This window comes from Cladophialophora carrionii, assembly GCF_000365165.1.
Source record: "Cladophialophora carrionii CBS 160.54 unplaced genomic scaffold supercont1.4, whole genome shotgun sequence".
Classification (NCBI taxonomy): Eukaryota; Fungi; Ascomycota; class Eurotiomycetes; order Chaetothyriales; family Herpotrichiellaceae; genus Cladophialophora; species Cladophialophora carrionii.
In genome coordinates, this window is record NW_008481829.1 from 1098474 (window position 1) to 1124751 (window position 26278).

General features: G+C 53.3%; 13 protein-coding genes and 1 non-coding gene across 14 annotated transcripts; 8 read left to right on the forward strand and 6 right to left on the reverse strand.

The window, feature by feature from the left end:
• Window positions 1-527: 527 nt before the first annotated feature.
• On the forward strand, window positions 528-1523 carry G647_05068 (uncharacterized protein; the record flags this gene model as incomplete). The annotated part of the gene is made up of 1 exon (XM_008729402.1): window positions 528-1523. One exon carries the CDS (start codon window positions 528-530, stop codon window positions 1521-1523), a length of 996 nt encoding a protein of 331 aa, XP_008727624.1.
• Window positions 1524-1570: 47 nt separating this feature from the next.
• G647_05069 (uncharacterized protein) lies at window positions 1571-3193 on the reverse strand (the record flags this gene model as incomplete). The annotated part of the gene is made up of 1 exon (XM_008729403.1): window positions 1571-3193. The coding sequence occupies one exon, from the start codon at window positions 3191-3193 to the stop codon at window positions 1571-1573; it is 1623 nt and encodes a 540-aa protein (XP_008727625.1).
• An 807-nt stretch (window positions 3194-4000) lies between these two features.
• Window positions 4001-9631, reverse strand: G647_05070 (uncharacterized protein; the record flags this gene model as incomplete). Its single annotated transcript, XM_008729404.1, has 1 exon — window positions 4001-9631. One exon carries the CDS (start codon window positions 9629-9631, stop codon window positions 4001-4003), a length of 5631 nt encoding a protein of 1876 aa, XP_008727626.1.
• A 721-nt stretch (window positions 9632-10352) lies between these two features.
• On the forward strand, window positions 10353-12091 carry G647_05071 (glutathione synthetase; the record flags this gene model as incomplete). The annotated part of the gene is made up of 2 exons (XM_008729405.1): window positions 10353-10666; window positions 10762-12091. The coding sequence occupies 2 exons, from the start codon at window positions 10353-10355 to the stop codon at window positions 12089-12091; spliced, it is 1644 nt and encodes a 547-aa protein (XP_008727627.1).
• Window positions 12092-12261: 170 nt separating this feature from the next.
• On the reverse strand, window positions 12262-13746 carry G647_05072 (uncharacterized protein; the record flags this gene model as incomplete). Its single annotated transcript, XM_008729406.1, has 2 exons — window positions 12262-13282; window positions 13334-13746. 2 exons carry the CDS (start codon window positions 13744-13746, stop codon window positions 12262-12264), a joined length of 1434 nt encoding a protein of 477 aa, XP_008727628.1.
• A 956-nt stretch (window positions 13747-14702) lies between these two features.
• Window positions 14703-15797, forward strand: G647_05073 (uncharacterized protein; the record flags this gene model as incomplete). Its single annotated transcript, XM_008729407.1, has 1 exon — window positions 14703-15797. The coding sequence occupies one exon, from the start codon at window positions 14703-14705 to the stop codon at window positions 15795-15797; it is 1095 nt and encodes a 364-aa protein (XP_008727629.1).
• Window positions 15798-16082: 285 nt separating this feature from the next.
• On the reverse strand, window positions 16083-16580 carry G647_05074 (uncharacterized protein; the record flags this gene model as incomplete). The annotated part of the gene is made up of 2 exons (XM_008729408.1): window positions 16083-16227; window positions 16294-16580. The coding sequence occupies 2 exons, from the start codon at window positions 16578-16580 to the stop codon at window positions 16083-16085; spliced, it is 432 nt and encodes a 143-aa protein (XP_008727630.1).
• Window positions 16581-17393: 813 nt separating this feature from the next.
• G647_05075 (uncharacterized protein) lies at window positions 17394-17594 on the forward strand (the record flags this gene model as incomplete). The annotated part of the gene is made up of 1 exon (XM_008729409.1): window positions 17394-17594. One exon carries the CDS (start codon window positions 17394-17396, stop codon window positions 17592-17594), a length of 201 nt encoding a protein of 66 aa, XP_008727631.1.
• A 290-nt stretch (window positions 17595-17884) lies between these two features.
• Window positions 17885-18655, forward strand: G647_05076 (uncharacterized protein; the record flags this gene model as incomplete). Its single annotated transcript, XM_008729410.1, has 1 exon — window positions 17885-18655. One exon carries the CDS (start codon window positions 17885-17887, stop codon window positions 18653-18655), a length of 771 nt encoding a protein of 256 aa, XP_008727632.1.
• A 1438-nt stretch (window positions 18656-20093) lies between these two features.
• G647_05077 (uncharacterized protein) lies at window positions 20094-20805 on the forward strand (the record flags this gene model as incomplete). The annotated part of the gene is made up of 3 exons (XM_008729411.1): window positions 20094-20266; window positions 20346-20505; window positions 20566-20805. The coding sequence occupies 3 exons, from the start codon at window positions 20094-20096 to the stop codon at window positions 20803-20805; spliced, it is 573 nt and encodes a 190-aa protein (XP_008727633.1).
• Window positions 20806-21418: 613 nt separating this feature from the next.
• Window positions 21419-22075, reverse strand: G647_05078 (uncharacterized protein; the record flags this gene model as incomplete). The annotated part of the gene is made up of 1 exon (XM_008729412.1): window positions 21419-22075. One exon carries the CDS (start codon window positions 22073-22075, stop codon window positions 21419-21421), a length of 657 nt encoding a protein of 218 aa, XP_008727634.1.
• Window positions 22076-23213: 1138 nt separating this feature from the next.
• G647_05079 lies at window positions 23214-23329 on the forward strand. The gene has a single exon (XR_573445.1). It is a non-coding gene; the product is annotated as a 5S ribosomal RNA (ribosomal RNA).
• A 630-nt stretch (window positions 23330-23959) lies between these two features.
• On the forward strand, window positions 23960-24691 carry G647_05080 (uncharacterized protein; the record flags this gene model as incomplete). The annotated part of the gene is made up of 3 exons (XM_008729413.1): window positions 23960-24091; window positions 24208-24506; window positions 24586-24691. The coding sequence occupies 3 exons, from the start codon at window positions 23960-23962 to the stop codon at window positions 24689-24691; spliced, it is 537 nt and encodes a 178-aa protein (XP_008727635.1).
• A 339-nt stretch (window positions 24692-25030) lies between these two features.
• Window positions 25031-25966, reverse strand: G647_05081 (uncharacterized protein; the record flags this gene model as incomplete). Its single annotated transcript, XM_008729414.1, has 1 exon — window positions 25031-25966. One exon carries the CDS (start codon window positions 25964-25966, stop codon window positions 25031-25033), a length of 936 nt encoding a protein of 311 aa, XP_008727636.1.
• Window positions 25967-26278: the final 312 nt, after the last annotated feature.

Below are 26278 nucleotides of genomic sequence, written 5' to 3' on the forward strand. Positions count from 1 at the left end.
TGCTGGGTAGCGTGCTTAGAGGTCTCTCCAGTAGAACCAGACATTAAGTGTAGAGGGACAAGAGATATAATACTCTCCCAGACCCTGTCTCGTGAAGGATCCAAGAACATTGATCGCCGGTTCACCTGTGGTCGTCTCGAGAACTCGATTTCTTACGTATTGTTGAGCGCGTGAGAAGAAAGGTGAGCAGAGGTATGAGAAGAGTGAGAGGAGGGTGAAGCACACGGTGTACAGGTCGCGATGGGTTTCTTAAAAGCGGCACATTCCTGGTGAGCCGCACGTGATGCTTCCCGCCTCTTGCTTTCTGTTTACTGCGAATCGTCGAGAGCTCAGGCGACTTTGGTTGGAGTGTTGCTGATTTGAATTCGATGCGATCATTTTGATGCCCTCTGCTGGTGCTGCGGTACAGTAGTCGTGGAATCTTCTGTCACAGGTCCTGAATTCAAGGCAGGTACCTACCCATTAGGTAGGTCACTGGGTTTCATATTGACCTTGTTCCTCATTCGCAGCCTGTTGACCGTCGCACCATGTCGCATTCCAATCGACGCTCCGGACATTCACGACGGCAGCAGTCTGTCGACTTTCCCCGCTACCCTCCCATGTCACAGTCACAGTCGCAGTCACAGTCGCAGCAGCCAGTATACGCACCCGCGTCCGCAGCTGAAGCCACCACACCTCCGCTTGCACCGGTCCCTCCAGTCGCTCCGATGCCTGCTCCGATGCCTGTCGTGGTCTCAGACTACGAATCGGACAATCAAGGCTATCAATCAGACTATCCTACCAAGCCGCCCCCGCCCGGTCGTACCAACGAGGAGCTGAACCTCGCTGTCCTCAAAAGACACAACCCGCAGATAAAGTCCATCCTCTCGATAGCTCCGTATGCGGTGGTCTATGAGTTTTCTCCGTTGCCACAGCCGGAATGGACCAAAACGGGTGTCGAGGGCTCGCTGTTCATTTGCGAGCTCACGCCCGGACCATACGGCGAAGACAGGTACTCAACAATCGTACTGAACCGACGGGGACTGGACAACTTCGAGGCCGAACTGAGGGAAGGTGAAAATGCCGGGGTTGAGATAACAGGTGAATATGTCATCATCAGTTTCAAAGAAGGCCATGAACAGAAGATCTATGGTGTCTACATATTCCATGATGGCCCCGGAACCTCGACCGAAAATGCCATGCAGTTGAATGGCGAGCTCATGAAGTCTCTCGCCGACCATGCCGGCGCCAGCCGTCAAGCTGCTGAGGCCGCTGCATCTGCGGCCACCGCCAAACATACAAATGGGCACATTCAGCAAGCAGGGGAGACGTTGAACAATTATCAGGCGAATGCACCTAGCGCGGGCCAACAGATCACTCTACAACAGCTCTTCGGTCAGCAAAGGGCGAATGACGCCGCTTTCAGCGTGAGAGGGCATGAATACGACGGTCATATTCAACAGCCTCCGCAGTCAATGATCAACCAGCAACAGCCTGATATTCTCGGCGACCTCTTTAGGAGAGCGGGTCTTGGGACGCGATAGGACGCAGCTGTGTGATTTTGCCGCTTGCTGGCTGCGTGAGATGAGAATCAAGCTTCGTCAGTCCACAGTTCTTCCAACCACTGACGAACCCCTTTCGCCACGATCTCGCTCTGGTCCAAACACCACGCGTGCAGCAGTCCCTCTGACTCCAGGACACGGATTGTTAGATTGTCCTTTGGACGAGAGGTCTCTTTTGTGCCGTTGACCTGGACCGCCATCTCGTCAGCCTCGGCTGTCTCTGCAGATCCAGCAACATGGCGTCGTCGTACAACAGTCCCTGGAGCTTGACTCCCGATGATAGCCTCCCTCGTGGTCTCTGCAACCCAGTGGTCATCCTTGGTGAACCAGAAGAAGAGGTTCGGACTTGGGCACAGTTCCTCTTCAGCAGCAACCACCGGAGTCGCAACATGACTCGCTCCCCAAACTTCCTTCCCCCACCTATTCTGTCGAATCTCTTTCATCTCCCAGCTTGCCATGTGCAAAGCTTGCTCGACACCTCTCTCACTCCTCAGGAAGGCCAACGTCGCTTCAAGCCCATGGCTACCCGGCTGCATGCCCGTTAATCTTGAGACGAGCGAGGCAAACCATGATGCAGGAACCAGCCGCAAGAGGACGGAATGAACCAGGATTTGAGCTAAATTCGGCAGGAACGGAAGGTTCGTGAGAAGGGGCGTGGCTATCAGCCCAGAGGGCGAGAGATGTATATCTTGGATCGTGGGCGTGAGAAGTATACAAGCCGAAGGTGACCAGGGTGGTGCTGATGCTGACCTCGAGCTGAGCATCGGTTTGGCCGGAGCATTGGAGCTTGTCTGAAGATCTTGTCCTGCTGTATGCCGAAGAGGCATGCCGTCCCGTGGATGCCGTTCATGCCATAATCTGACCAACTCTAGGCAGATATAAGCTCCAACACTATGACCCATTAATACTACCTCCACAGGGTCACCGTCCTGATTCTGCTGCATTCTCCCAGGCTCACCGTCCTGCTCCTGCTCCTGCCGCATTCTCATTCTGTCCACCAAATCCTCCACCCTCGCGTAGCTGAGCTCGACCTGGTCGCGCAACGTAAAAAACTTTACATTGCCACGCTTGAACGTCGGAGGATAGAGTAACCTTTGTTCTTCCGAGTCGTGTCCGTTCGCGTGTGAGACGGGGTCTGAATCTGGACCTGACTCTGAATATGAACTCGCTGCACCTCCTGGTCCTCGCTTCTTCATGCCCGTCCTCTTCCCTTCTCCGTCAGAGTCAGAGTCAGAGGTACCATGCGTCCCAATCCCATTCCCATGCGTACTAGGCGTCGTCCTCTGCACGTCGAACCCACCAAGACTCATCCCCACGAGCACAACGACGTCCGTCCAGCCCATCTGCTCGAGGTCCCGCACGACAAGCGACAAGAACGCACGATAGTACGCCACTAGGCCCGGGTTGCCCGTTATGAAGAACACGAGCTTGCGCGTGAGCTTGAGCCTCGCCTTGGACTTGGATCTTGCCTTGGACCTGGATCTTCCCGCGGTGGTGCACACCTTGACTTCACCTTCGGTCTCCGCGGGACTTGATATCCGCCTCACGTTCCGTTCGTGATCTGTGCGTTGACCCCCCGGCCGGGATGTGCTTCCCGCATGTACGAAGATGTTTGCCGAGATTTGAGATTTGAGCCGCCCCTCAGTCGTCATCATGGTTGGAGGTTTGTTTAATTCATAGTTACTTGTGATGTGGAAGGGCGGTAATCGATCTCTACTGTAGTGCTGTACTGTATTATACTTCAAATGTTGCAGGATGTGCTGGGGGTTTGGACCTATATCCTCTCTTCTTTGAGGATAATGGCTGCTGGTCGCTGGCTGCTGGCTGATGGCTGGTCGATATGATGCCTGTGATGATACCGGTGAAGGATGAAAGTGCGTGTCGGCGTCAGACTTGTGTCTAGGTATTTAGGCCTTACACGTATGACGAGCCTTGCAGGCTTTTGTCAGACGGGAACAATCGCTTCTCGGACAGGCGATGGCTCGTTACCCACGATTCACAGTCAAGGTCTACACTCAAGGACCATGCAACAGACTTCTTATCACATCCTGATGTGAACAACGAAGGAATCTTTCAGCCAATTCCATTCGGCCTGTTTGGCCTTGTCTCCTGTATCTATTTCTGTGTGAGCCTTTCTGTGCAGCTACCGTCCATCCATGCTGAACCATGCCGCAAACTGAACATCGGCCTCACCAGGGGATGACAAGCCGGCACATCATGCCCATGAGAAATGAGAATCTCTTTCGCTCCCCGCCCAGTTACATGCGTGTGTATCCTGTCCTCCCATCACTCGTCATGCACCATAATTCGTGAAATCGTAGCGCAATGCTCAAGGGGGTATCTCCAGCAAGCTCAACGCAGGAAAGAAAATGAAATCACTATTGTACAAATGCAGCTTCACTGATCGCTGCCATATCGCTCTGCGACTTTTCCTTGTCACTTCACCAGATGGCGGCTGACTAAGACCGACCGTCACGATCATGACTGGACGCAGGGCGATTGATCTGATTGGGGTTCCAGTAGGTATCGTCGTATGAGCCGCGCACACTGGGGTTGTTGGTGTTCTGAACAGGCTGAGGTCGCTCCGGCTGTGCCAGCTTCCTTATGTCCTCTCTGCCGAATGGCGGCTGTACAAAACTGTACTTCTTGGATCGCGGGACACCAGAGGTGGCTGAGGCTGGGAATGGAGTGAATGCTGAACCGTTTGGTAGGTGCGGCATCGGTGGTGTCGGATGATAAAACGCGGCCTGCTGTAGCTGCTGCTGCTGCTTACGCTCTTGGGCCAGTCGAGCCGTCTCTTTCGCCTGCCAAGCCACAGGATCGTCTCGCTGGAGACGCTCATTCTGATATTCTTCCTCGGCCGCCTTCTGCTCCTCCGCGTCCAAGCGCTCATCGTCCTCCTTCTGAAACGTCTCGGTCAAGACAATGCTACGAACAAACCCAAGGTCGTGGATGATGGCGTCAAGGACTTTCGGATCCTTGCCAAGACTCTCGCTGAGATCTTCCTGGGGGACCTCTTTGACCGGAAAGAGGTATTGCATGTCGGTCTTCTTGCTGGCATTTGGTCTTGGTGCCTTCTTGTCGACCACGCGTCCAAACAGTTGAGTCTTGAAGACGGCGGTATTGAACAACTTGTCCTCAAAAGTACCTCCAGCTTGAAAACGATAGACAAAGACTGGTCTCTCCTGGTTCAGACGATATGCCCTGCCGATGGCCTGTTGCTCCCAGATCGGATTGAAGCTGAAGTCAAACACGATAACACGATTCGCGCCTTGCAAGTTCAGCCCCAGACCTCCCGCTCGCATCGAGATCAAGAAGACCTGGAAGCGGTTTTTTTCGTTGAACTCCTTCACCTGTGCTTGTCGTTCCGAGACCTTTGTCTTGCCATCAATTCGGCAGAACGTGCAATTCATAGCTGCCAGCATGTCCGCAAGGTAGTTTAGCGTGGGGATGCTGTGACTGAATATCAAGGTCTTATCTCCAGCTTCCGTAGCCTTTTCCACAATGCGCTGCACAGCAAGTGTACGGTAAGACAGAGTTGGATCGAATAGAGCGGCGCGGTCATTGATGTCGGGAAGGATCTGTAAGACGGCCTCCATCGCCTGACGCATTGGGCCCGTAACGTCGACATCGGTATCCTCCTTGATAGCTTCCGGTGTCCTGCCTTCCTCAATAACTGGTGCTTCGTCTGAGCTTTCACTCAGATCCTGGGCATTACTGGTCTGATTGCGCACGTCCTTACCCTCCAGTGCCTTTCTCTGACGCTCTTGCAGTTTGGTGACAAATCCAGCAGGATGGTGGCAAAGCCATGACAGCATTGCAATCCAATCCCAAATCCTGGCATGGCTACTTCCGGCCCCCATCAGAGCATAGGTTTGTACCATGTGGTGTACGTAGATATTGTACGCGTCCGTCTGCAGTGGAGTGAGGGGTATCGTGATGAAAAACTCCGTCTTCGAAGGCATATCGTTTTCAATGGCAGTGATATCAGCTCGGTTGATCTTGGGATCGAGATCTCTCTTCAGCACATGCAGCTTGCGAAGTGCGAGCCGCTTTTCGTGTGCAGTGCTGTCAGACCAGAGACCATCTCTGATAGGCTCCGAATACTTGACACGAAATTGAACCATGGTGCCCAAATACCCAGGCGCGATCCAGTCCACTAGAGTATGGTACTCCTCGAGATGGTTGTTGAGAGGCGACCCGGTCAGAGCAATGCGACTGATTGTCTTGAACCGCTTCGAATATTCGTTGATCTTTGACTTGGGGTTCTTGAGTGTATGGGCCTCATCCGCGATGACCATGCTCGGCACTTCCAGCAAAATCTGCTCAAGATCAACCGCGACAGCACCCTTCTTTTTGTCCTTGATGCTGTTTGTGATTGATAATCGGAAGCGCTCGTACCCCATGAGTAACACGCCGCCCTTCTTCGACCAATTCATGATGGCTCGGGTGTTGTCTTCTGCTCTCGGAAGGTCGCATTTGTGGATAGCGCCGAGAATGGTGGTTCCTTGAGGCGTCCACATGAGAAGCTCATCCTCCCAGTTGTTGAGTAAAGATGCCGGCGCAAGGACCAGAGTTTTGTTGCGTTGAAGATGCTGGGGAATGAGTTGTCTGACTTTCGGGTCACTGCTTTGACTACATAGCGAAATGGTTACAAGCAGTGACACCACCTGCATTGTTTTGCCAAGTCCCATTGTGTGTGCCAGGATGCAGCCTTGGTGTTTCGGGTCTTCAATGATCTCCCGCCACATGAACTGTAGTCCAGCGACTTGATGTGGTTTGACACGTCCGGCAATATGCTCATGTAGCTCGATGAGTGGCTCCTCTGTGTTGATGATGACATGAGAGTCAGTAGTGCCGTCCGGCTGCATCATTGCAAGCTTCTTAGCCATGTCTTTGCGACGCTTTTCTTGCGCTTGAATACGCATCTTGTCATTGTACTGCTGGGACATAGCTTCTTGACTCTCTTCGACTTTGCGCTTTCGTTTCTTATGAGAAGAGGGTCGGACGGCTGCTTCCAGGTCATCCGTCGATATATAGTCGGCGATTTCGGTTTCCGTGTCATCAAGCATCTCAATATCCGACAAAGCTTCTTGGTCCCTCTTTCGCTTTTGCCCTTTCTTTTGTGCGTCATGCTTGAAGCGAAGCTGGAGGAGCTTTCCCAGTGTCTCAAAGAAAGGATGGAGCGCTGTGTCTTTGTCTTTATATGCCTGCTGTCTGTGAACCTGGTTGACAGGGTTTTCCAGAGCATTGTAGCCAGTGCAGTGTGTGACATAGAGCAAGACCAATATCCGCACAGATGATTGATCCTTGCGTGGAAGCGCTGTGACCCTAAAACCTTTCAAATGGACGATTGCCAATCCTTCGACTAGGCATTTCTCCCTGACTTCGTCGGTGGATAATGTGGTCAGAAGCGAAGCTAGATCAACAGCAGACTCCTCTGCAAGAGTGAAGACACACTTTGCAAGCGCACGCCGAGTGTCTGCAGGCTCCATATCGGACCAATATGCAGCCCTCATTCCTTCAACGTCATCCCACTTTGGTAGATTCGTATCATCGTGTGAGGAGGTGTGACATGGGCCAGAATCCGCTGTTTCAGAGACATGGCTGGGCGTCTTCTTGTGTGGCTTGACTTGGACCGGATTGAGCTTTGGTGTGTGGACGCTGAAATCGCTCGATGGCCCACTGGTGGTTCTCTCCAGCCCTGAATAGGGGCTATCAACGGTCAAATCGATAGGTGCAGCAGTAGATCGCCCACGGTCCCGGTACTTGGACTTGGGAAGGCGTGGGGTGCGGTCCAGGTCAGAATCATCTGAAGATCTGGCTTCCTTTGCCAAAGAGGGTTTTGGCTTCGTAAGAGGGACTTGACGTCTAGGGACCGGTGTTTGAGGAGCCACCTCGGCCATAATGAGCTTGGTCTTCCGTCGATTTGGTGTGATGATATCGTCGTCATCATCGCTCTCCACATCCGCATCGTCTGCGTTGGCATCAGGCATCATTGTGTCATCCAGAGGAGATTTTTGTGTGCCCAGCGGAGATCCTGCTTTGGCGACAGTGGGTTCTGGCACCCCCTTATCGGCTTTATTAATCGGTTTCCAATTCTCCGGGTTCCATTCCTCTGCTTCAGGATCATGGTGAATGGATCCGAGATCGGAAGAATTGTCGTCGATATCATTGTCGTCGATGAAGGTATGATCATCGTCCTCTGAATAAGCTTCTGGCTCCGACTCTATAATTTCTTCTCCTTCCTCGAGATCGTGTTGCTTCGGCACATATGCCTTCGACAGAGCTTCCTTGCTGGGTTTCTCTGGAGGTGAATCCTGCAGCATGACCTGGGCGTAGTAGCTGTATTCTTCGTGCTGATGCACAGTCACCTCAAGAACCTGACACTGTCTCTTGACTTCGGCTGCATTGCGCCAGGTGTTGCCGGCCACCTCGCGCCTAAGCTTCATCATTCTTTGCAAGCAGTGAGCCTTGGACTTCCTGAAGTACTGAATCTTGGGCTGGCGGTTCTTTAGGCGGGCTGCTTCTATCCAGTGGCGGTAAGCTCTTTTCTGGACGCCGGCCAATTTTGTCTCCCACCATTCGTGCTTGAAGTCTTCAACTGCCTCGTCAATCGCAATTTCCACTTGTGCGGGAGTCAAGTTGGCGGGCCGACTACGATATTCCACACCCTCTGCCTTCTCCTCCTCCATTTCCATCCAGGTAGCTTCGTCGTAATCACCTTCATCACCTGAGTCGCCGTAGAGCGGGAGGCCCTCATCCAAGTCCTGAGGGGGATACTTGTCGAGAAGATAGTCCAAGTCAGAGCCAACTACTCCTCCCCGAACACTCACGGTTCCATCGTCTGCGACGTTGGCGTGGTGTGCTTCGCGAGTGATGCTCGAGACAGATCGTCGTCCCTCACGAACCTTGCTCAAGTTCAGAGCCTTCAGCTCCGGATACTCTTCTACGCTGCGCACCTGAGGCAGCTGGCTGCCTGGCAAGAACAACGTAAAGTACTGACTCGAGAAAGGACCCTTGACCAGTGACTCGTCGTAAGGCACCCTGACGCGCAATCCACTGCTAGGCAGTACCTCTGTTCCACGGTGGAGGAAGGATCTCATAAGGCGGGCGACTGCACGTCGCTGGCCACTCGGGACTCGGATCGAAACGTCAAATTGCCGGTTTTCATCAAGAGGAACACGATAAGTTTCATCGCCCTCTATGGTTGTCGATCTCTTGTAGTAGAATATATCCTGTATAGGAACTGCATCTTCTGCAAGGTAGCCTTCGTCATTTGATCTCGGAGGGGCGTTCTCGGGTAGGTCGCTAATGAGAGTCGGTGCAATCCTCTTCTTGCCACTTGCTTTTGGAGACTGTTGGTCTCTGGGTAATGGGGCAGATGGCTGCGTTTCGTTTCCTGTCTTGGAACCGGCCTCTTCGGCGCGAGGTGCCGCAGCAGAGCTCGGTTCCAACTCCTGAATCGGTTTAGTCGCAGGTATGTGCGCGAGATCCGTACTTGTGTGGGATTTGTCTGTAAGTCTAGGTGCCATGAGCTCCGGCCCGGAAGGTGGTGGCTGGTCAGCAGGAGGAGGTGGTGGTGGCGGCGGCGGAGCTCGCTGTTGCCCGAAACCGCTGGCAAGCGAAGGTGAAGGGGTATGACGGGGCTCAAGGGAAGGGTGACCGATCCCAATGCCCATGCCGTAGTATACGGGTGACTGGGGGGCTGCCGAGAAACGTGGGTGCGTGATCTGAGGAGACGGAAATGTGATGGACTGCATCCTGGCAATATTGTCCACTTGGAACAACATCTGCTGATAACTTCTGGACTTGGCTCGAAAGAAATTGATAGCTTTCATGATGACATTCCGGATGCCGTATGAGACAATTCCGAGTTCTTCCTTCAAAGCCGGCATCTCAAGGGTCAGAAAACTGTCTCCATCAATATCATTCTGCCGGAAGGTAGGCTCAAGCGCCTGGCGATTCTGCTTGTACTGAGAATTGGCAGAAGGCAACCATTGTGGATTGGGTGCGTGGCACAGTTCATAGACAACTCGGTCGATCGACCACGCCCGCGGGTCGTCGTCTGCTTCTGCGGTCGTCTCCATGATGAGTCGTAATCGAGAGAAAGGGTGCGATAGGCCGTGCGGGCAACGGGCAAGATGAGCGACGTGTGGGTGGTGAGAAGTGGTCGAAGGAGGCAACGTTGGTGGTTGACAAAGAAGACCGTGCAGGCATTGAAGCGCAGTCACATGGCGGCGAAATCAACTACTAGTAACGACAGGCAGTTGTGGTGGGCAGAGGGACAGTACAAGCGCTTGTGAAGGAGCGGCTGTGATTGAAACAAATAGAAGAGCAGGAGCCCCGGAAAAAGAGAAGAATGGCACGAGTACGTCGTTGACATGGCACAAGACACACCGGACCGCAGTCAACTGCCTCGCCTGTCTTGTGAGATTTCATGCAGGATGTGTTCCAGAGCAGTCATCTGGGATTGATCCGGGGATACAGTGAACAATGAGGCTGGCGGTTGGGAAGTTGCCGTGGTTGCCTCACGAGGCAGATGGAGCGAAGAAATCGAGTGGGGTTCAAGTTTTAGCTCCAGATACGCGCCTGGAGCACTTTACGCGGTTCCGAGGTTGGAAAGTAGGCCGAAAGATTCGTCGGCTGACTAAGAATTCCGCGATGCCACCAACGCGATAATTCTGCGGGGCTCGATCATCGCTCCGAGATAGTTGTCAAAGTCTTGCCTCTCACCGGAACACTACACCACAGAATCGACACGACGACCCCAGATTCGAGTGCTCTCCTGGATTGTGGAGATAGACGACCATGGCGCATCACGCAGGAGCCGAGATTTATACCGACTATCCACCGCCTTTGACACCTGAACAAGAAGGATATCTTGTCCAGACGGTTAAAGACTGGGTCGTAGAACATGCGCTCACGGTCAGACCCTCCACGGCGATAGTGCCAGAGGAAACGAATCCGGTCAACGTTCTCGCCACAAGTGCTCCAGTCACACTCTTCCCCAGCCCTTTCCCCAAGGCGTGTTTTGAACAGGCAAGGAGTCTTCAGCAGATCTACAACGAACTTTATGCTAGCATAGCTAGTGATGAGCAATGGCTCGAAGACATTATGAAAGAGTGAGTCAACCATGTCACCGTTGATGCGAGTTCCCGGTGCTTCGAGCCTGGCGTGTTCGAAAGGCTCGACCTTGCTCTGCTAAACCCGTTTCCAGGTTGATCGAGGTCGATGATTTCCTCGCCAATCTCTGGAAGATCCATCTCTCGGTCAAAGAAGAAGGCTATGTTCAAGACTTGTCCTTAGGCATGTTCCGATCAGACTACATGCTACACACGGCCGAGGATGCGCCGGTATCACTGCGGCAGGTCGAATTCAACACGATATCTTCATCCTTCGGAGGTCTGGCTTGCAAGGTAGCAGAAATGCACACACACCTTGCAACGTTTCCCTCAGCAAAGCATCCACTGGCATATCCACCACACCCGCTCTTCGCCAACTCGACTGACAAAAGCCCCATCAATACGATCGGCCATCCTCCTCCAAACGAAGCAGTGTCAACCCTAGTCGCCGGCCTCGCTGCCGCCCACACTGCATACGGACCCTCGCGCTCGGACCCTCCGCTCCCAACTTGCATCCTCTTCCTTGTCCAAGACACGGAGCGCAACGTCTTTGACCAGCTCGCCCTTTCCACGCATCTCTACAACCACCATCACATCCCCTCCTTCCGACTACCGACGAGCAAAATCCTTGCCTATACGTCCATTCCCAGCAAAGACACCAACCCTGCCCGCCCCTTGATCTATACTCCGCCCTCCTCCCCTTCCACGCCCTATGAAGTGACTGTAGTGTACTTCCGCGCCCTCTACGCACCTACGGAATATAACACCCCTACATCTTGGGCCGCGCGCCACCACCTCGAACGCAGCGCTGCGATCAAATGCCCCTCCATACTCTTGCACCTTTCCGGGTCGAAGAAAATCCAACAGGTCTTGACTTCTCGGCCTCCAGATGCAGACCACTTGAAGGCATTCCTGCCAAATCACCTGGAAACTGCCCTGGAGAACCTGCGCTCAACATTCGCCCCCCAGTACTCCCTCTCCGCCTCGCAATATAGTGCTTCAAGCGAGCCCGAAGGAGTCCGGCTGGCTCTGGACGAGAAGACGGCAGCAAATCACGTATTAAAGCCCCAGCGTGAGGGCGGGGGCAATAATATCTACCGCACAAAGATCCCGCCGTTCTTGAATTCCATCCCTCGGGATCAGTGGAAACAGTATATCCTGATGGAACTGATCCATCCACCCGCGGTTGCCAAGAACACCGTATTGAGAAGTGACGGACAAGTCGTGAGTGGAAATGTCATATCCGAGTTGGGAATCTTTGGGACTTGTCTGTGGAAGAATACACCAGGCAGTACCGTGCCGGAGATCTTGCATAACACCGAGGGTGGGTATTTGTTGAGGACCAAAGGGAAGGATAGCGATGAGGGTGGTGTTGCTGCGGGATTTAGCTCCTTGGACAGCTTGATACTCTATGCTGAGACTTAGAATATAGATCTCAACAAGAAGAGATCGATAGAAAGTTGGAGAGGGGTACTTTTCTGTAGTTGAGGGTACCATCGCTCAGCTCTACTTGAATACCTGTCGGGGAAAGACTGATGGCCTGACCATTACCAACACCAAGACGAACTGGAAAAGTGTTCCCCTACGCCGTCGACCTAGGGCGGCACTTTCAGTCGCCTTTCGCGTTCGCCTGACCGTGGTGCAGCGCCCTTTCTCGGCGCCCGACTCTCCTTCGGCGGCGGGAACTTCGACCTCCTCGTCAGGTATCTCCGCGGAACAGCGAGAGCCGACATCAGAGCTTTTGATGGAAGACTTGCAAGGTGAAACAGGTATTGAATTGGCACAACAACGACAGCACAAGCCCAGTTGGTTAGAATAACGACGTAGTTGTTGGGTATCCGATCTGCATTTCGCTGAGCAGCCGCAGCCAGGGACACCACATCATTGAGCCGAGTCTCGAGGTCTTGTAGCCGAGCTTCGATCTGGACCGATGAGATTGTCGATCGCTTCTCATATCGACGCATGGCTCTGTTCAAAGCATCAACCTCCGGTTGCACAGTCTTCTTGACCTCCGAGGCAACGGTCGCTGTTGTTCTGGCTACGAGTGCATCGACGTTGACTTGCTCATCATTTTGCTTGCCTGACTTGGCAGCACGGTCCGCCACGTATACTTCCAGTTCGTCTAGCCTGTGGGTGAGGTCGTGAAATTGCTGACTGTCCGCGCGACTTGAGTCGTTCAGGAAGTCCATATTCGCTCGTCGCTGCAAGAATAGAGTCCTCCGCTGCACCATCTTGATCAAGTGGGATATAGGTCGTATCTCGGCGACAAGGACGAATATGCTGAGATTGTAGTTGGAGACCAAGCCCTCTGATGGCCTAGAGAGTTGTGATCTGATGCTGTGCAGGAGCCAGGCGGCGATTAGCGGAAAGACAAAACAAGATAACAACGCAAGGAGCTCATGTACGCGAAGCTCCTTCTGCGCAGCCGCCGCGTCTGCATTGACAGGCTTGGCAGTCAAATTGCTCGTGTTAGGCCTATCTTTAGTTGCGCCCTCCTCAGCAACCGCGCTAGGAGAAAGTGGGTCGTGTTCTTCATCCTCCTCATCGATCGGAGTGAAGACGGCTGGAATTGTCGAGTCCATCAATATAGGCGTCTGGGCTGCACGATACCAATCCCTGCAGCGTCCATTAGATCACGTTGGTACGAATAGGGGGATGAGTCCTCACCATGGAGACCTGAGAGCCCAATTCATGAAGATCGCGGCCAGACCCAGCAGGGTCACGTCAGTAATGAAGGCACTTCCATTCTTGAAGAACAAACCACCAACGGCGGGCAGTAGTGCAAGGCCCAAAGGCAGCGACTGCCAATGCGAACCATCGTCATGGTCGTGGAAACCGTCTTCATCCTTTGCACGAGGTAGTAATATATCGTCGGTGGATGTGCGCAGGGACTTTCGTGTCTCGGAGAAGGTCTCAGAAAGGAACGAGCTTCGTCGCCGGTTAAGCGCGGGATTTCCTTCCGCAAATGTCGATGCTCTCCCCAGTGGCCGTTGCCTTAGACCCTGAGGCGAGGGGCTGATTTGGCGACCGGATGTTGTAGGTGGAGGCAGAGTGATTGAAGACGGCTTCTCAGAAGCCATCGAGCTGAAGAGCTTTTGTCTAAATCACAGGTAGAGAAAGAATAAAGCAACCGCGGAGGTGACGTCGGCTATTTGTTTGCCATTCGCATCCTTGAGAATCAAGCGGTGATGGCAGGCACGGTATTTAAGTGAAGGAGATGGTCGATGAGCGCTGTCATCACGTAGGGCCTCCCTGCGCCTGTCCAATGCTGAAAAGAAGAGGATTAAGAAAGAATTTGGAAGAACGCGACGACGAATCCATGGAACAGGTGGATGATTGATAGTCGTTGACAGGCTGTGAGTGCCGCAATGGCAGCTGTCCAACCAATCACAATGGCCGATGCCTTAGCTCACCGGGTTTATGTTCTTCCGGCCGCGACGCGCTTGGGAACATCTCGACTCTCTGGCTCGAAACGTACTCCATACTTCAACTCACTTCAATTTATGTCACAACAACATGTGATGGACATATCAATTCGCAGTAGACTGTTCTTCTTGTATTGCCCTGCTAACGTGGCAACAAGGCTCGTTGCAACCGACAGCTCACTTGTAGAGGGTGCTGGCAACGTGCACATGAACAATTTCAGAACACACACAGAAATCATGACGAAGAGCTGCCCACACTATACTCGCATCATGAAATCCTCACGAACCGAACTGCACAAGGGCCCAAGCCAGCATTTCAGGTCCTGTCAGGTCCTGTCCGTACGCCGGACGCACCCTCTGGGGTACCCTCTTTGAGCAGAGCCTTATTCAACACCCCTTCTGGAAGGATGTCTTTCAGATATCTTGAGGACCCCACCAATACCTCCATCTCTGCCAATGCTTCAAGGTAGTTGAATCAAGTTGAAATGAGACCAGAAGGGAATGACCTGTGAGGACATGGATGCGTGGCGGAGGCCTTCTTCATCTCCACCCTCTTTTCCTCCCACTTCTCTTTCTATAATGCTCTTCCTTCATCTACCTCGCCCGCAAACATGTCATGGGCAGTTTCTTCTTTGGTCCTGGCACCACTCGCTCTCCTGGCTGTCCTTGCAGCTATACCTCCCCTGATCGTCCAGGTACGCGCCAGAAACTTTCCCGCCTCGGTTCTGATCGCCGGCGTCACCATTCTCAACATCCAAAACTTTGTTAACGCAGCCATATGGCACTCGCTCGATACCTCCCGTTGGTGGAATGGGAAGATTCTGTGTGACATCGAAGTGAAACTCTACCTTGGAACAACCCAAGCTATGGGCGGAGCCATAGCAAGCATATTTCGCCAAATCTCCATCATCCTTCACCCTACTCATATAGCAGTGGCACCTACTCCACGACAGCGTCAAATCACCTTGGTCATCGAGTCCATACTTTGCATCGTGTTGCCTGTATATGTCATGGTCGGCCACTACCTGACCCAGCGTACCAGGTACTGGGTCCGACTTTCATCTGGCTGCATAGCAACGTTCGACATCAACTACGCTGCTCCCTTCCTGACTTATCTGTGGCCATTAGTCGTATCCCTCATCGGCAGCACTTACTGTCTGATCTCCATCCTTCGCCTGAAGCAGCATCGCAACCAAATGGCTTCGGTCCTCTCCCACACCCTCGGAGCCACGACTTCGCGATTCTATCGGCTTTTCGCACTTGCATGCACGCTGCTGGCAATATACTGCCCGCTTTCACTAGTCAGCTTCGTCCAGGACATTCGCATCCCAATGCACAAGTATTCCTGGCCGGATATCCATCCTCCTGACTGGTCGGAACGATTTATATTGGGTCAAGACACAGCGCAGAGCGAGCGGTACATAATAGTTGACCGTTGGGCACAAGTCCTCACAGCATATCTGGCATTTCTCTTCTTTGGACTGGGCCAAGAAGCAACGCAGATGTACAAGGGTTGGATTACACGAACACGCAGTTTCCTCTCTGCATACGCGAAATCAAAGTGCAAGGCGTCGACGCAGCCTCGTCGTGAACTCATGTCACTCGAGGACGGACTTGTTGTCGGGTTCTCGGTCGACCATCACACCTATGAGCATGCTCGAGTGATGCATCCGCACCACTCGAATATATCAGAAATGAGTGGCTAAGCCGGAACCATCAGCAATTATTGGATTCGGAGGGAACATTGAGGGTGAAGACGTATTATAGACTTTTGGGGAATATAGATCCTTGTAGGCAAGCCTGGTGGTACTCGACAACTGGCCCTGCCAGCGCCGCGCAAGCGTTATGTGAGTGGGGAATACAACGAAGAAAGTAGCCAGCCCATCGAAACGAGCTCAAAACACGGCACACGACTCTCCGCGTTGTCCATGAGGTGTTATTGTACACAAAAAGTCGTCGTCATATTAATCGGAATGCTCTTGCTAGAGCGATCAAACCACAGCCTCCTCCTCTTTGGATTGCGGTCTTTTCAGCACCTCGATTTTCGTCTGTACAATACTCAGCGAGCTCTGCTTCTTGCCGTCTGCATCGTCGTAGGTGCGCATAGTCGCATCGCCTTCGAGGTAAACCAGGGTGCTATACCATTAAAATATCAGCTACTTGCCTGAAAGAGTCTGGCCAAAGACATTTGCATAAACTTACCCTTTACTTAACCCCATAACATAATCCCTCTGGGGACTCCCTTCGGGTGCAAAACTAGCAACGCGAAACCATGAAGTCTGTCTGTTGTCCTTCGGGCCGAAGCTGGATCCCACAACGTACTTGATCACCTGGCCCTTGCCGGTGTCTGCAAGCTCTGGGTCCGTGCCGAGGCGACCAACTAACGTCATTCGCGCGAGCTGAGAGGGGCGACTGGTTGAGAATGTACGCGCAGAAAAGCTGGGGATGACTGAAGCCGTGCGGCGCGCAGGGGAGAGAAGAAAGGACATGGTGAATGTACGACACCGAGGTGGCTGGGATTGACGGTTGCGGAATGCGCAAGAATGATGCTGTCAGACAAGAGAATCCTGGATGGTGACTCGGACAGCGAGGGCCGTAGCGAAGGCAGATGATGGTGGTCGACTGGGTTGCTGAAGGACGTCAAGGACTCGACCACTGTTGATGGTTCAACTGCTACCTGCGCGGCGGACGCGATTTCGTCGCAACCTCGAGAAGGTCGCGCGATAGGGGCAGCCGAGACTAACCGCATCCGTCAAAGTGCATGCTTTCGTGGCTGGTTCCCCGCCGCATATGTTTTCCTTCAGTTCAACCTCATTTCTGATTTTCCGTGACCTTGCCATGAGGAGCGCATCCTGGTCCATCATCTCAAGGACTATCATGAGCACCAGTCAACAGAGGGGCGCCACAATGGCTTCATCCGTAGGGACTGCATCTTCCAAGATATGTTTTCGTCCCTTGCCAATCCCTGTTCGTCTTCCGCGAGCTCATTCAACCACCAGTGAAGTGTCAGCATAACTCAATCCCAGCGACGAGTAACTCTGTACACTGCGTACTATTCTACAACCCCTTCTGATATCCATCCAACAATGGGTAGGTGTCGGATTTGCCTTGGAAGATTCGGACAATGGAGCGACCTTCGTCGCCGGAAATAGCCACAAAGAACGGAAGCACAACTGGCGGCTGAACAAGACTCTCTGTTGGTGCTTAAAGATGAAGGGCAGCCTCAAGGACATCTCGTCACTCATCAAGTTCGCATTGCTTTGCCCTTGCGCTCGCTTTCAATCCGTATCAGAAACTTACCAATGGCCCCTTCTGATTTTACTATGAGCCCCGTCGCCTGGCTGTTCGTCTCCCTATTTGCCGGCATTATTCTCATCCTCGCCCTTGTATACCTCTTCGCTCTGAAGATCAGACGTGACAAAAAGAAAGCTGAGCGGGAAGCCGAGGACGACGAAATCTTCGGAAAAATCATCAAGAATCCGGTTACATTGCCTGCAGTATAGAAGCACCGAAAATCACTTACAAGTCTGCCCACCATAGTCGAGTGCAGGTTTCAATATAAGCCGGAACCAGCTGAACCGAGCCAACACGAGCCAACAGTGCTCAGCAGACTGTACTCACCCAGGGTCTCTTTGTCCTTCGCAAGGACACTTCTGAACGCGCACAGTGACCTTCGACCAACGTTCCTTTGTGCTCAAACTTACCAAGGATTCGGCTCCTCCCACTTCCACTCTAGGTATCTGTCTTGTATCACTCCAATTTGTAAGAGCCAAACAGCCTCGGGTCTACCGTGATGGTGCCTCTGGCTGCTCTTATTATCCTCAGCACGGTAGGACTTTTCGCCACAGGCACATTCATCTTCGCAATATACTACACGACCAAGACCAGACTAGACGCAAGAAGACTGCAGAACCTCGAAGCAAAGCAAGAACTACATACCCCACTTAGGGAAACAGCAGCAGAGCCTGGCCTCAACTCTAGAAGTGGCACGCCACGACCACCGCGTCCACCGACGCCTGAAGCAGAGTTTCCACCTCCGCTCCCAGATGACCTAGTGAAGCAGACAACTGGTAAAGATAGTACCGTAATAGCCCGAGCAGAGACACCACACCCATTCTTCCTCCCCCCAACAACTTATCGGCATACAACTCCGCCACCACAAAGCTCTCTCCGACCGCCTACCCCGGGAGCTGAGTACCCGCCACCCTTACCACAAGACTTCCCTGGCCGGGCAGTCTCTCCTTTACCACCTCACTCCCCTCTTCTTCCTCCTGCTCCCTCCCTCTCACCGCCGACTAAGGGTCCACCCAGAGCGAGATCCAGGAGCAGAGGCAGGAACCCAAACCCGCGCCCACCTTGCCCCACAGCCAAAGACAGACCAGACAGCATGCACGAGATTTATGATATTTACAGTCAACTGCCTCCTACGCCAAAGGCTACACCCAAGAGTGCCCCATCGATGGTCACGACGTTCGCGCAAGCGGAGAGCAAGTGGGCTTATTTTGGGGAAAAGAGGGCGGAAAGTCAGACGAGGGGAAGGGAAGTGAAAGTGAACATGGTGTGAATGTATCATGACATGTTAGTAATTGTGTAGACTTAGTATGAGAAGTCATCTTATCGCGCCTCTAATTGCAAAACTTGATTGCCGCCGTAGAATACGAGCTACGAGCACCGCCAACATTTGTCCTGTTTGAGATCTTTGATGAAGATCTCACTTGTGGTAGAAGAATCGACCGTGAAAGCGGATGGACAGCAAGTGTATGACGTACTTTGACCGCCCCCCATAAAATGATTGGGCGGAAACAAACACTACCGAAACATCGATTTTTGGAAATGTGGCGGGACTTCTAGAATGGAGAAGTGAAAGTGCCATGTGAGGACAGTCCAGAGTGGGTATTAATCCTCATTGGTTTCGAAGCGATTCAGGGTGGAAGGTGTGGTGCAACGACTCTGCCCACAACCGAGTCACCCAGAACGGTGACATCGACATTGACGGCCGCCGAGATGATTTCTCTATTTCGTTGACGTCTACACCGCAAGTTTGAGGTAGAGTCGAGGTCAGCATCAAGGACTCCCAAGCTTGTATACTTTGATGTCTTCGGCTTCAACTGTGTCGCGCTCTTTTCTCTGCATCTCCCAAGTCAGAGATTCTTGACGACAATTTGGCGGCGACGCACTGGACATTGAACGAAACGCACCCAAGGTTTGGAATTGCCTCAAAACGTAGCAGTCCATCTTGAATTTGTGCTGTATCTGCATACGATCGATCGAGATTTGCCCACCATCGACCATTGGTTATCCGAGTATCACCGGATGGTGGTTTGGACCCTCTGGACGGATCCCTCGCGTGACCCCACTCTCCCCTTGGAAAAGGTTTCCCGTGCCACGCTGGTGCTGTAGGTCCTCGACAGGCTATTGACAGGGTGCAGTAAAAGAGCCGCATCAGCCTTCGACGGGACGGCTACAATTTTCCGTCTAGCGATACGTCACTCGGGCTAAGCCGTATCCAGGGGTTCGAACACCCATCTTCAGCTCCTTGTGGAATGCAAGCGGAGGCGACTGTGGGTGTCTCTTCCCAGAAATGGAAACCCTTTCAATGTTACACTATCAATCCATTTTACCCGTACATCAGGGACTGGAGGCACACACCTCCAAGAATAATGACTATATGAGTTGTCTGAGTGGGCAGCCCATCACTTTATGTGTCGCGGGATCCTTCTCACCGTCCATATTTACGTCCATAGCCTGCCAACTGGACACATACGTGAAAGCATAACCATTCAGTGGGTACTCAAACCTGAGCCCTTATGTGTGAGTAAAATGCTAACAGTCAGAGCGGGGGCATACAGTACAGCGATCTCACGAGGTTTAAAAGTCGAATCAAGAAGAAGCGCATTAGATCTCCCCCGTGGTCGCACCCATATCAATGACGTACGATCCCCAGCCGGAAGAATAAGACACCCCCCAGAGCAATACACCTGTGCAGACACACGACCCACTCAATGGAGCACGCGAAGGCTCCCAAGACCCCTCGCACACGCAAACGGACGCCTCACGCCTGCGACGAATGTAGGACCAAGCGAACGAAATGTTCTGGAGGCACAAGCTGCGTACGCTGTACGAAAGAGGGTATTGCTTGCATCTACGGCGATCGAAGCATACAGAAGCGGAAAAAGTAAGTCCTCTTCGTTCATCCTCCTCTTCCGGCACTGGACTTATACAGTAGTATGTCCCGCTGCTAAAACGCAAGCCAGGCATCTAGAACAAAACATCCGGCGCATCAGACTGCTGGAGGAGCAGAATTTGATCCTCACCAACGCGCTGTGGAAGATCCGCTTGAGTATTGACCATGCCAGCGATAGCAGTAGCACTACCAATAGCATCACCAACAGCGGTATCCCTCGAGTTCTCGATGTAAGATAGTGCTGTTCAAATCCGACAAGCCCAGTTCTTTGGCTGCTGACCTGATAGCAGTGGATTCCAAACCTCCCATCGACATCACATTCGCGGCACCAGAACTCTCCTCAATACAAAGACCATGAGGCCGGATGTTCTCCCGAATCGACTCACCGGGCTGAGTCGCGAATGGGGATACGTCCAGAGGACACCACAGAGAGCACGGAGAGTACGGAGAGCACAGAAAGCACTGAGAGCACTGAGAGCAAGCCTGGCGGCTCGAGCGTGATGTCCATAGACGACATGCTCTGCCAGTGACAGTGGCTCCACGGTTCACGAACCGGACTACCTACAATATATTTACAGCGAATGTCGGCACGAAAATCACATGTGGTAATTCCCATGGGGCAGCCGGGCTCGGGACGGAAACTTGAATAGGGCTTGTCTTTCTAGTATCAAGCGAAAAGGACGAACGAACAAATGGAAATCACCGAGGTTGGTGTATGTCCGGCGAGTGCGCCAGAAGCCAACCCTCGCTCGAACTGAACCCACAGGCTACGCTCCCGGAAGTCAAGCTGCTACGTTCTAAGATCCGTTCTGGAAAGGAATAACTGGGTAGTGACGAGACGAGACGAGACAAGAAGGCAACTTTGCTACTTACACACACCGGCTGAAGAAACCAGACTCACATCACATCTTTGGGACCTCACTACACCTAGAATGTGGATATGGGTGTTGTTGCGAGAAATATCAATGCGAAAGCGCGATATGTTCAGTGTTTTTTTTTTATCTCATCTCCTCTCAAGCGTTCGTGATCCCCTGTCTGAACCTGAGCAGCATACACACACTCCCTCTCCCTCTCCCTCTCCCTCTCCCGTTTCATAACCACCTCCTGGGCAGCTGCTGGCGTCCGTGTGCAAAATATCCGGCCTCATAACTCCGGCACAGCCGGTCTCTCGCCTGCATGATATACCAGTGCAGCCTCTTGCGGGCTCACCTTCTGACTCTTCACTCTGGGCGCTTCGCTCAGGGAAGCCTGTCTCTCCCCACCTGTCCGAACACTGGCCGGTGAGTCTTCGCCTCCTAATACTGCTTGCAGATCATACCGCGGGCTGTGCAGAGGTGAAGGACCTGAAAAGGGACTCCACGCAGCAGGAGACCTGGCTTCTACACGAGGTTGGTTGCGGCTGTGGTGCTCGTCGACTCTGGTGGGCGTTTGGGCGGTCTGTCCGCGTGGATTGCCGTGTTCATTTTCTTCGTGTGCTCCTAGAGCGCCGTGCATGTAGTGTGTCGGCCTCTTCCCCACGGACATGCCGCGAATCGGTCTGATGGCCACCGCCGCTGGTGGTGGTGGTGGTGGTGGTGGTGGTGGTTGTAAATCCCCCATCTCGATAGGCGAGGACTTGGACCACCAGTGCATACTCTCCGCCACGGCATGCGCGGTCCCGGCTCGGGGGTTTTCTATCTGTCTGCGCTGGTGGCGCCGCTGTAGACAGACGCAGACCAGGGCAGCGATGGGGAGAAAGACCAGCACGAGGCCCAGGAAGATGAAGATCGGGATGGTGGATTTGGAGCCTCTTGGTGGCATGACGTGGTTCGATGCGGAGGATTTAGTGTATGATGGTATGTGTGATGATTTTGTGGCACGATGCTGGCTGGATGTGGTATTCCCGGCGACGGGGTTTTGCATAATGATGAGTATGTATAAAATTCAAACAGACGGCAGGTTGAGGTGGAAAGAGGCCCTCTACCGTGCAATTTCTTTCTCCGGTGTTCCTTTCTCTGCTGTATCATGGAGCGTTTACAGTTATTGTAAAAGGCGTGACTAGTTCAAAGAGCGACAAAGGAATGGCGTTCGTTGTGGTCACTTGCAGACCATGCTTTGACAATGCTGCATACGATGGTGAAAGAGAGAGTCAGCTGCTCTTTGTGCTTGAGACCTACCGTGTTTGTTCTTGCAGCACGTGTGACCGGGCGGTGATAGCATGATGGTCATGAGCCATATTCGAGAGGAGAAGTACTCACTCGATCCATGCTATCAAGTCGATAGCTTCGCTTTCTGTCCCCATGCTTAAGTAAGGATTGGGCTCCAGCCAGCCAGTTGGTCATGTCTGTAAGTGGGATGGAAAAAGTCGATCTTGACGACAGCAAGCAAACGAAGCTGGATTCGAAGTCCTGTACTGTGCACAGCGACTCGCGGAGAAATCCCAAGCACCGGAGCAGCGTGCTGTAGATGAGCTGCGGTCGTATGGCTCCAAAGAGACAGCGACCTCTGTCTAGATCCGTTCAGCCGTATGAAAGGGTTCAGTGTCGAGCATTGGCGCGCAGATAGCAAAAGTAGAGCTACTTGGCGATCTCTCTTCCTCCTCAGCAGTAGCTTCGGTATTATGCTCTCGATATGGCGAGACCGAGTCATGTCTGGCACCGACTCTAACGGGTCGCGCTGCAGGGGAAGCCGAAGTTGCTACAGTGCCTTGTGCAGTGTTTGAGACTTCGATTAGAAGTAGCTTCACCCTCATTCAGTCGCATTCCTTCGTACAGCGTAGGTGTGAAATGTGAAGAATGACAAATGAGAATTGATCGAGGCCACCAGTGTAGATCGAAGTCAAACCAGGTATTGAGGATCTGAACTACTGTGTACTTCATGATCACTGATCCTCAAGGACAAGCCCATGCAGTTCATACAATCAAGGATATATCTTTCCTCAGCACAACTTCTCCCGCAATCGACCATAGGATGTGGAAAACAGGGCTTCCCGTTCGCTCAGCCGTACTTAAGCCACTTGCCGGTCCGTTAGTACTGAGGTGGGTGACCACTTGGGAATCCGGGCTGTCGATTGTTTTTGTAAAATATCTATCTAGAGGAATCGAAGTGGCGGTGGAGGTGTTATATGTATTTTTTTTTCCAGCGACGGATATTGCTTAATTACTTGAGCGAATAGGCGGTCGGCACGGAAAGGGGGCCACTGGGGGTGCCCTTGGCTGAGTCATGCGTGCATAAATATTGTGTACCTCAGAGACACTGCGTCGGATGCCTTTCACGCACAGCCACGACCCGTGGACGACCCCTCTGATCAGGCCATCAGCCCACAGAATCCTTTGACCATCTCGGATCGGGTACACACTGCATCTCGTACAGAACAGTCTCACTCGTAGCGCTGGTCGGTCTGACCCGGAGCCGAAGCATAAGGCAGCAACAATTGCATTCCCACAGGGCTACCTGTGCAGCTCACTCGACGTCAGCGAACGAACTCTAGCCGTACTGATGAACCTACAGTCCTCGAGGCCTTAAAAGAGACGGCATGTCAGCAAGGGAGCGAAGTGAGGCACTCCTCCTCGTACACAGTCCAGGTGTATGTGTATGTGTAGGTGCACGTCACTTGCTTGATATTATTCTGCATCTTCAGAGGGACCCTCGTGCCTCGTTCTTCTTTGACGGGTCGTCACACTACCAAATACCCAAATCACAGCCATGCTCGCATCCGGCACGTTGACCACGGTCGTCATCCTCCAGCTCATACTCGGCTTCGCGGCTCTGATCCTCGCGGCCTTTTCCGCCGTGTGTTTTGGCGCCGAATTCGGGTACGGCGTCGTTTGGTGGTCGGTGAGTGAGAGCCCTTGCTTGCTTCCTCGTTGCCCAAGGTCCATATGGACATACCGTCGTCGCTACCCCCCTCATTCTCCCGACAGCACGTTAAAATGAGTATCTATCACCTACAGTTCGGCTGGACATTGGTCATCGCATGTCTACGATGGTGGACGCACGACCTCGGCCGCTCCGCCGTCGAGCAGATCGTCCATCTGGCGTTCGAGACGTTCGCGCTGATCGACTGGGTCGTTGCGACCGGCGTGCTGGTCGCCTTGAACGTCCGGCTCGACAACCTCAGAAAGGAATACGAATTTGACGTCGACCATGATATCCCGTTGCCGGACGAGTTGGTGACGCACCAGTTCACGGCCCTAGGGATGGGCGGACTGTACTGCAGCTACGCGTTGAACGCGGTTACCGGCGTCATCTTGTATGTGAATCCGGGTGGTCCCCGTGTGTGCCTTTCTGTGAGGGTGGACTCCTGCTGACACACGGAAATGCGTATCTAGCGTTTTGTTCTTGATTTCCACGCACGATAGTCTGAGATGGCTGAGGATGTCGAGACGAGCAGCGAAGGACGACCTGGAGAAGGAATACAAGTATGGTCATCTGTAGTGGGGGAAAGACTCGTCGTGAACTAGGACTGAATGGACTGTTCGAGGAGAGGTTGAGTTGACCGCGAGGGCGTGGTGTAGTCGAGTGGTGGAGGGCACTGTATGCTTTCTAACGAGCATGAAATGGTCACGCTCACGCACTCTTGAGATATGCCAATCAGGGGACTCATGATTAGATCGAGCTTCATCACAAGCAGGTCGTGCCACTCACCCACCCCACCAGGATACGGCCGAGCGTGGCTGATCAGATGAAAGCCCGTCCCATCGCTCAGTATTACAACATACTTATCTACAGGAGAAAACTGTCCGAGCGTACGACACCAAGGCTGTACCTCTCTACTCATCCCACCAGCGAATACCCGACATCTTTCCCACTCCCCATCTCCATCAGACGTTTCCGCATCCCCTCGGCTCTCGCGCCCTTGGCGCCCTCTATCGAGAATTTGGCCCTCCCAACCCACTCGCCCACGCCATGCTGGAGGACCTGTCTCGCCCGCTCCGTGCCATGCCCCGCCAACCCGACCGACCCATGCAGCGTCATGCGCCCGAGCTCCCGCGCGGCGTCAATGGCCCGGTAAACGCCGCGATGCAAGATGTTGCTATCATAGAACACGGCATCCCCGGGCTGCAGCGCGACGACGACCTGGCCCGGTAAATTCGGCTCGTAGGGCGCGGCGTCGCGTTCGGCCCGCGTGCGCACCCGCCGATGGCTCCCCGGCACGACGACGAGGGACGAATCCTCAAACAACGCAATATTATATTGCGCGTGCAGCTGGAGTTGCCTGTCCTCCTCGCGTGAGTTCAAGTTCAACTGCCGCGCCTCCTCCTCCGGCGTCACGTCAGGCCGCACGTCGTCGCGATGCCACGCGAGTTCGAAATCCCGCCCGCCATCGGGGCTGACGAGCAGGTTGAACAGTTCCATGACGAGACCGTCGTCGTCGTCGTCGTCGTCGTCGTCCTTGAGGCCGACGAGTTCCTTGACGACGTCCAGGACCGGGTCGCCAAAGTAGACTTCGGCAAAGGTGTCGCGTGTGGGCATGTCCGGGTGGAGCAGGTGCTGGACGCCCCAGATGTGGTCGCCGGGCTGCCACTCGTGCCAGGGCGGGTATTGTTTGGGCACGGTGCGCACGTGCGGCCACTTGCCTTGTCGGGCACGGTCGGTCGTGTATTTGCAGGTTGCTTGCATGGCGAGGAGGACGTGTTGCGGGAGGAGGTTGGGGATTTTGACGAACCCGTCGCGCCGGAGGGCGTCGAGATGGGGGGTCGACGAGACCATGTTGCTCTCCGGCTTGAATTGGACTGGACTTGAATTGGATTGGACTCGCTTTCGGACTTGGATTACTCTTCCAGATGTGTACCTGGATTGGACCTGGATTGGACTTGGACTTGAATTGGACTTGGACTTAAAGCCCTAGGGGTGTAGTAGCGTGATTCTGGGATCAGATTTTTATGTAGAAGGCGAACTGAGTGTCGACTTGGATAGTGTTGATCCCAGTAAGTCCCGGTCATGCATCAGTATATCTGTGAGTACTCCGTATTAGCACACTGGTCGTCGTCCGTACTACTGTAAGCATTCATTCATTCATTC